The 8542-nt window shown below is 37.2% G+C and overlaps 1 protein-coding gene across 1 annotated transcript; it reads left to right on the top strand.

The window, feature by feature from the left end:
* Nucleotides 1-2025: 2025 nt before the first annotated feature.
* Nucleotides 2026-8133, top strand: LOC119787102 (ras-related protein Rab-40C-like). The gene is made up of 6 exons (XM_038290732.1): nucleotides 2026-2714; nucleotides 2802-2862; nucleotides 2945-3005; nucleotides 5340-5417; nucleotides 6957-7179; nucleotides 7734-8133. Exons 1-6 carry the CDS (start codon nucleotides 2561-2563, stop codon nucleotides 8054-8056), a joined length of 900 nt encoding a protein of 299 aa, XP_038146660.1. The 5' UTR covers nucleotides 2026-2560; the 3' UTR covers nucleotides 8057-8133.
* Nucleotides 8134-8542: the final 409 nt, after the last annotated feature.

Below are 8542 nucleotides of genomic sequence, written 5' to 3' on the forward strand. Positions count from 1 at the left end.
ATTGGAATCTGATGAAGTTCCGAAAATGATAAAAAAAAAAAAAACTTGTAGAAGTCCAAGGTGCCAAAATATTGTATAGTGGAGACGCATTCATAAACTGAAGAGACAGCGCTCAACAAGGCAAAGCTATACGGATTAACAAGGTCAAGGGGTAAAGGCTTCAGTGGAGCTTGGTAGAGAACAAAAGGATTAGCAGGAGTGTCATTGAAGGAGTTCCTCTAAAAGTAACTGACCAAGAGATTCTAGAAAATATAATTGGTGCAAAAGTAAAAGAAGTGAAATTGTTAAAAACAACAACAAATAGAGAAAGGTGTGACAGCTTAGAGATGTTGATCATATTTGAAGAAGAGCAGATACCCAGTAAGGTTTTCATTGGATATATGAGCTACAAAGGTGAAAATGTACAATCCTCCACCTCTGAAAAGCTTCAAATGCCAAAAAAGTGGTCATACAGTATAGTCAAAGTATATAAGGGAAAACAATGATTTGGAAGGTGTGCTGGAGAGTACGTATATGGAAAGTGTGGTAAAGAAGTTCAAATTAAATGCTGTAACTGTGGTGGAGAACATACTGCTGCATATCAAGGTCGTAAAGTGAGCAAAAGATCTGGAGATACAAAACGTGAAATTGGAGCTCGGAATAAGTTATGCTGAAGCTGCAAAAAGAATCCCATCCCAGTCAGAAAGACCCAAAGCAACATATAAGCAAATGACAAGTGCAAAACCTCTGGAGGAGTGTCCCAACATTGCGCATATAGGCGTGAGAGGAAATGAAAAGGCTGACAAGAAAGTTAAAGAGTCGACAAACCAGAATGAGAGTGATATGAAAATGAACATGAATAAATCAGAGGTTAAAATTGTTATCAACCTCTCGAAACCCACGTTTGAAAGTGTTTACAAATAATAACTCAGAATGCATGAAAATTACACTGGTAAAATGTTTACCAATATAGACATGTTAGACACCATTGGAAAGCTTAGATTCCCCCCAATTCAACTAACTAGATTATTTTATGGACATAGCGAGCACCGAAGCACAATTAACACAGATATAGCAGCATGTCAAAATGTACCATGACAAAGCAGCCACAACAAGCAAGCATGTCTTTATAACTGCTGTTCAAAAAAGACTTATTATTTTCGAGAATAAAAAAAACAACTTTGAGTCTTGTTTGAACTGATGCAGCTTGCGTGTTTTACTCACCCAATTTTTAGGTATATATTTAGAAATTAGAAGGTGTATCACACATGTAATTTGGGCTTACAGTTCGTAAGTTATTTGCTTTTCCATTTGGGTATGCAAAATAGGCAAGAATTTCCCAAAATGAGGTGGATATTAAGAGGGTAAAAGAAAGATTCAAGATAAATGGCAAAAACAGTGGGAAGAAGAAATAAAGGGAAGATGGCTTCACAGAATACAAAGGAAGGTGGAGAAGCTTGAGGAAGGAATAGAATACAGTAAAGAATAATAACTAGGCTAGGGTTGGGACATACAGGACTTAATTCAATGTTACAGTTAATAAGGGAAACATTAAAAAGGAAGATTTGACGTCTCTGAAGAAACTGAAACAATAGTACCTGTAGGAAATATATTCAAAGAATACAATTGAAAAAGAGTCTTAGACATGAAAAAGAGCAGTTTAGTCAGGTAAACATTTTAAGGAAAAAAGCTTATGATACGTCTATATAAGAGTCTGTTTCATTATTTATTGGAAACAGGATAAGTTTTTGTATTTTTATGAGCATCTTTTTTTTTTATCCACTGCCAACCACCATTAAAATTAAGAAGAAGGCGAAGAAGAACACGACTTAGCAAACGGTGTCACTAGCATGTGCATATACACACATACTCATTTATATGTGAGTTTGTGTGGATATAGATTGATAGATAATATGCAGATTGGTGCATATCATTGAGGTATTAATTAATAACTTCCCTCTGACATCATTGATGATCACACCCCGGTCTGGTAGGTGGCGCTAAATGCACCTTAAGTCGATTGCCACCCACCAATAGAAAACATAAGAAGAAGAAGAAGCATCGGCGTCACTGCCCTGCGGTTCCCTCACAGCGTCGGTACTGTCGGAGAGGCCTTGGTTTGACTTCAACATTTTATTCTTTCTCTGATTAAAACACGGCTTACACAGATCGTTGGTTGATTTAGTATAGTTAAATGCTAGAGAAGACGAGGTAGTTTTAACTTTACCGCTGTTTAAATAATGTAGCGCTAACATTTATCTTCGCTGGCTAGCTAACGGGTAAGCTAGCAGCCAATGTTGTTGTTTAGATCGCTGACTAAAACGAGAGTCTAATACTAGACGCCTGGAATAATATTTGTGTATTTAAGTTCGGTAAGAAATATCATGTATAACGCTTAAGCAATAGAGGCAAACAAATAAATATTTAGATACTAATTGGAATACTAGCTAGCCAGCGCTAACGTCAAACAGCTGTCTACTGGCGTCCGCTGACTCTCTGGGGACCCTTCGGGTTGTCCTTTAACACCGAGCCCACTGATAGTTCCTGGGGAGCTTCTAAAGCTCTCAGTAAACCTGATCCAATGCGTGGTATGATGGGAACTCAAACCAGTCCAGTCAAGAGCTACGATTATCTCCTGAAATTTCTCCTGGTGGGGGACAGTGACGTCGGTAAAGGCGAAATCTTGGAGAGTTTGCAGGACGGATCTGTTGAGTCTCCATACGCCTACAGCAGTGGTAAATATCTGTTATTGGGTGCTTTATAGTCGGTTGCCTAGAGTGAAATTGGTAATCTAATTGCATCTATTTTTTGTACGCACATAGGCATTGATTACAAGACCACCACTATTCTTCTGGACGGAAGACGAGTGAAGCTGGAGCTATGGTGAGGTTCTAGACTTATTAAATTACCGGTCTGTTGTGGTTCCATCATTTTGTTTAGATCCACGGTTCTACATCTTTAACAGGGATACATCTGGGCAAGGCAGGTTCTGCACCATCTTCAGGTCTTACTCTCGTGGAGCACAGGTAATATATAAAGACGTTTCAATCTGTGTCTTTATTAAGTTACATGTCCAACAAGTTGATTGCATCAGATACATGTTCAAATAGCCCGTATGCTCATTTTATGGCATAACTGGCATCATTTGCTTGGATTCATGTCTGATTCATAAAATCTTGTGTGTATTGGCCAACATGTGGCTCTGTATGTCTTATGTGTTCGTAAATAAGGATATAGCTGTATATAGTTGTTTACATTCCAAACTTGTACTATGTTAAGGTGATGTAATCTCCGACAACATGGTTTTAACTAGGGCTGAAATAATTAATTGATTATTAAAGTATTGGTCAACTAATTTTGTAATTGATTGTTAACTGGAGTGTTGACACTCTTAAAACTTGACTATACCTGACAGAGCAACACACTTTGAGCAGTAATTATACAAAAATTGTAAATAAATTTAAACATTTTGCATTTAAGAAAAAAAAAAGTCTTTTCTATCAGTATGCTCTATCCAGAACATATACTTTGCGATCCTTAATTGATAAATCAAAAAATGTTTGACCGAATAATCGATGAGCCAAATTATATTTAGTTGCAGCCCTAGCTTTATTCACAAATATACAAAACAAAGTTAAAAATAAATATATGTTTTTTGTATTCACACTATTGTAGCAATCTAATAGCGCGGTCCGCAACCTGGCTGACAGCAGTTTATTGTTTTGGGCTTTAAAAATAAAAAAGTAACTGTTCTCTCAGAACTTTAGAGAACTGTGCCATGATACAGAACATCAAGCTTTTCCATCTAACATAAATTCCTTACTTTAGTGAAAAGTAGAGTTGTCAAAAGTATAGATACTCAAAAAAGTATCGATACTGAAATGTTGTATCCGGATACAATACTCGTTTTTAAAAGTATCGATACAGTGTCACCATCCGTGGCAACTAAACAGTCATTCATCTAAAGTGCAGAATAGAGGAAAATGCACTTTCAGAACACTGTGTGATTGAATAATTCTGTGCACTTTTCAGTTTCAGACCTTTTTTTTGTAAGAGGTGCAGCTGCTGAGAATTATTTTTGCTTGTTAACTGGTTTGGCTAGTGTCATTGCTATGTGTGCAAAGCATAGCCAAGGAAGGAACACTTAATTTTATAAGTTTTTTTATCAAGCTTGCTTAATATTGTGCACAGCAAACAACCTCAAAATATTGTTCTAATTATTTATTGTATTTATTTATTTTATCTATTAATGAAAATATTTCTTTAGAATTTTGGAGTCTTTGTTTTTATTGTTGTGGTATCGAAAATGGTATCGAGTATCGAATATTTTCCTTAAAATCGGTATCGAGTTGAAAAGTTTAGTATCGTGACAACCCTAGTGAAAAGAAGTTGCTAGAGGCAGCTGAATAGTTGCTAAGTTGGACACAGTGTTGGACAGTCGTCTAGTTTTTCCAGAGGCAGGAGAGCGTAGTGTTGGTTTTCAAAATATATTGAATTTTAATATTATTCTGATTATGATTAGTGTCTGCTTTACATTGTTTTAATGTAAATGTATAGAAAATCATTATTTGCAAGGTGTGGCGGTGCCTTTTGATCAATTTGAAGTAGAGAAAAACTGCATTTTGAAAAGTACATAAAGAGCTGCTGCAAATGGTCAAAATAGTAAAGCTTAACTACTGCTTACTGGAGAATGACCGATGCATGGGCTGATAGTTTAGGCCAGTTCTTGTTTTTATATCAGTTACTATGTGCAAGCATTTGCCAATTAATTAATTTAATTAGTAGCATGCCTTAAGATCACAAGCAGTGCATACATTGCTGCTCCCCCTATTTCCTACCCATTCTTAATGTTTTGGTTTTTAATATTGTTGTTTCTTCTTTTTTTATATCTTATAGACTTATGTAAGAGTAATTGTGATTGGCCTTAAAAAAATTCTGCATCAGTCAATCTCTACCGTTCATGCAAGTAGCATTCATTTTGAATGCGGAACTCGGGTACCATCCTGTTGCAACCAAGTTTCTGACTTGAATTTTAGACTTTAAGGGTCATTCCAGTTTAAATTTTCTTGAAACTTGGACATTTGGACTTCCATTGATAAATCCCATTGTTATGGGGGTGTGACACAGAATTTGTAATGTAGATAAAGAGTGTTGGTTAGTACTTGGAAAGAAAAAACAGTCAAACTTATCCAAACCAATTTTAAGATTTTCTTTTTTTTTTTTTTTCTTTTTTTTTTTGTTGTAATAAAAAAAAATACCTTTTTGACAATTTTTATCCGATACAACTGTTGGAGCTTATGTCCATCCTTATTCACAGTAAAATCCTCTAAACTATTGATGTGAACTTCTTTTCTGGTCAGGGCATCCTGCTTGTATATGACATCACTAATGGCTGGTCGTTTGATGGGATTGATCGCTGGATCCGGGAAATTGATGAGGTAATCACCCTAACCTATGCACAGTTGACTGAAAAACGAACTTACTGTTACTGACTGTGCATTCCCTTGCAGAGATATTCACCTCCCTTGAGCCTTTTTCTTTTTTGAAGCAAACTTAAGTCTGTGATGAAATTTTGCTGGATGATAAATCGTCCAAACGTGGCATAAGCCAGATTGATAAGTGTAATTCATTCTGAATTCGACACAGATCGATCAGGGAAGCCTCCTGTAGAAAGTGCTCGCAAAAGGGAGGAACATTCAGTAGTATTCTCCGAGCTGATTGAGTACCTGCCTCCCATGTCATTTTTTTTTTAGCCAATCACAGCAGCAGTAGCAGCTGAGACAAATCACTTTTTTTTATTTGTTTCATGGAGTTAACTGATGAATCAAAATTTTACCAAATCCGGTTGGGAGAAACGCATAAACATGCAACATAATCTTCCTGTCCAAAAAGGTAAAAAAATTGCCTCCTTTTGCTCATCTTCCAAAAAGAACTGGAGGGTATTCCAGCTGTTAGCGCAGCCATGTTTGTTTTGCTTCAGCCCTCCATCTCTAATTGATGCGATCTCACTATACGTGTCACTGGTCCAAAACATTTCTGTATCGAGGCGAACACTTCTGCTGGCTCCTGACAAGATGTATTTTCAGGAGTTTGTGAATTCACAAATCTTATGACAATTCATCAGTTATCCCAGGACTGACTGTGGTAAATGATAACAATGTAGTTCAGTTTGAATCCAAATTGCTCCAAGACTGTAGCTTTCTAATTCTGATTTAAAACCAATTCCTTCTGTTTACCCAAATTTCAACTAGCATTTCTCTCTGACTTGCTACTCCTCAGTCATGTGGCTCTCACTCTAAGGAAAGGAGAGGATTGGTGGGTGTATTTAGTCATTCAGTCTAGTAAAAAGATGGAGATGCAAGGTATAGAAACAAGCATGTCCACGGAAATGATTGAGCTAAATGATTGAATTATTTATCACGACGGATCAAAGCACACCTACACAAAGCAGAGAGACTTGTAAAGAAGAAAATGGTGTTTTAGAAATGAAAATCTGAAGTGCCTTCTGGTATTTTTGCATTCAGCACCCTTTAATAGACCTTATAATGAAGCTTTCCCTTTTCTTAAATTTCTGTTCATTGAAGTGTTCTGATTTGTAACTGGACTGTGCTTTAGCTACGTCTCTACAGAGAACGGGGAACATCTTCAGTCTGTAGATTAGCAAAAGCTGGAAGAAATGCACTAGATAGTGGTTCCACAAAGCACTAACCAATGCTTATACTGAACTTATGGATAATTTTTCTTTCTTTTTCAACTTTAAACAATACTTTGTGGTGATCTCTTGCAGTGATGTAATAAAAGATGCTGCTGACTTTGGTTGTTACTTTAATTGTTTTGTTGTTTTTTTCACAAGAGATTGTTTTTTCCTTACTATCCTAATGTGGTTTGAAGTCTATGCCTAGAAGATGAGTGAAGTCATTCAGTAGGTAGAAGTGACTGAAACCCAGAGTCACAGCAGCTTTTCCTTTGTCTTTCAGCACGCTCCAGGCGTTCCCAGGATCCTTGTAGGGAACCGGCTTCACCTGGCCTTTAAGCGGCAAGTGCCTACGGAGCAGGCGAGGGCTTACGCTGAAAAGAACAGCATGACCTTTTTTGAAGTCAGCCCTCTCTGCAACTTCAACGTTATCGAGTCCTTCACTGAGCTGTCGCGTATCGTGCTAATGAGACACGGGATGGAGAAATTTTGGAGGCCCAACAGAGGTGAGTCTGTCAACCGCTTTTTTTTTTTGTGTGTGCATTTTTTTCTGTTTCAAAATGAACATAATAAAAAATACATTATTGAATATTTGCAGAGAAAAAATTCTTATACAGATTATATTTACAACTTTTTTTATTTGAATATAAATTGAGAAAGTTTATGTAAGTCAAAACTGCCACAATTTTTACAAAAAATTAAATGAGAAAAAGGTTTTAAGTGTGAAAAAAGTTCTCTGATGTATGCCTCTATTGGGTCAGTAACATTTACTGGAGGAGAATGGAAAATTGAAATAAGAATAGTAAAAACAAAAAGGCTTCTGTTTTTATTTTCTATTGTCTTTAAAAGTAAAGTCCAAAGTTTTTATTCTGCTGGCTAAAATTTCCAAATTAAAAGCGTTAAGAAAACTCTGACATGGTTCAGAAAACAGTCTCACACATTTGCCTTACTAACAGAACGATGCTTTCTTATTTAATCTAGAAAACACTACTAGTCTTATGGCAAACTAATTGAATACCTTGTTTGGAAAAACTCTTATCCAAGTTAATCTTTTTCACAGTCTTCAGCCTCCAGGATCTCTGCTGCAGATCGATTGTCTCCTGCACACCAGTGCACCTCATCGACAAGCTGCCGCTTCCCGTTGCAATAAAATCCCACCTTAAGTCCTTCTCTATGGCCAATGGCATGAACGCCGTCATGATGCATGGACGCTCGTACTCGGTAGCTAACAGCACAGCTTCAGGTGGCAGTGGCGGTGGAAGCAAAGCCAACAGTCTCAAACGCTCAAAGTCCTTTAAATCTCCTCAGAGTCCACCAAAGTACTCATCATCCTCGTCATCGTCCACCTCCTCCTCCTCCAAGAGCAACTGTAAAATCTCATAGTGACAGAGGGCGGTGGAATCTTCCCTCCACTTTGCTGATATTGAAGCTGCTGCTCCAAGAGATCATGAGGCTGATGAGATCACACCAGTCAGAGGTGAATCAAGAAATGAACTTATTTGATGATGGGGGGTGAAGCTGGGCTGAGGGACTGATTTCTGTTCTCCTTTTGCTCACCGATGCCACCTTGTGGATGTTCGGTTAAATGTTCTCTATCAAGTAAAGGATGATTTCCTGGGGACCAACTAATGTGAATCAATGGTTATCGCTCACCAGTTAACACTACAGATGATTCCCTTCTGTGAGGCAAAATATTGTTTATTGGTATTTAAAGCTAGACTTGAAGTTATACGTGTACATATATACATGTATGTTTGTAAATGGGTGGCTTTCATGTTAAAGAGCTTCTGATGTTTTATGTCTTGCTTTGGCAGACGTGCTTCAATATTATGTGTCTTGTGGCCTTTCTGTACAGGAAAAAAACTCACA

The sequence above is a fragment of the Cyprinodon tularosa genome, unplaced genomic scaffold (assembly GCF_016077235.1).
Source record: "Cyprinodon tularosa strain WSP-4 unplaced genomic scaffold, ASM1607723v1 ctg287, whole genome shotgun sequence".
Taxonomy (NCBI): domain Eukaryota; kingdom Metazoa; phylum Chordata; class Actinopteri; order Cyprinodontiformes; family Cyprinodontidae; genus Cyprinodon; species Cyprinodon tularosa.

What these genes read in the sequence shown, in the direction of transcription:
- LOC119787102 (XM_038290732.1), top strand. Translation starts at nt 2,561, where the DNA reads ATGCGTGGTATGATGGGAACTCAAACCAGTCCAGTCAAGAGCTACGAT. An exon ending in GGATCCGGGAAATTGATGAG is followed by an intron (nt 5,418 to 6,956) that starts GTAATCACCCTA and finishes TTTGTCTTTCAG; the next exon opens with CACGCTCCAGGCGTTCCCAG. An exon ending in ATTTTGGAGGCCCAACAGAG is followed by an intron (nt 7,180 to 7,733) that starts GTGAGTCTGTCA and finishes TCTTTTTCACAG; the next exon opens with TCTTCAGCCTCCAGGATCTC.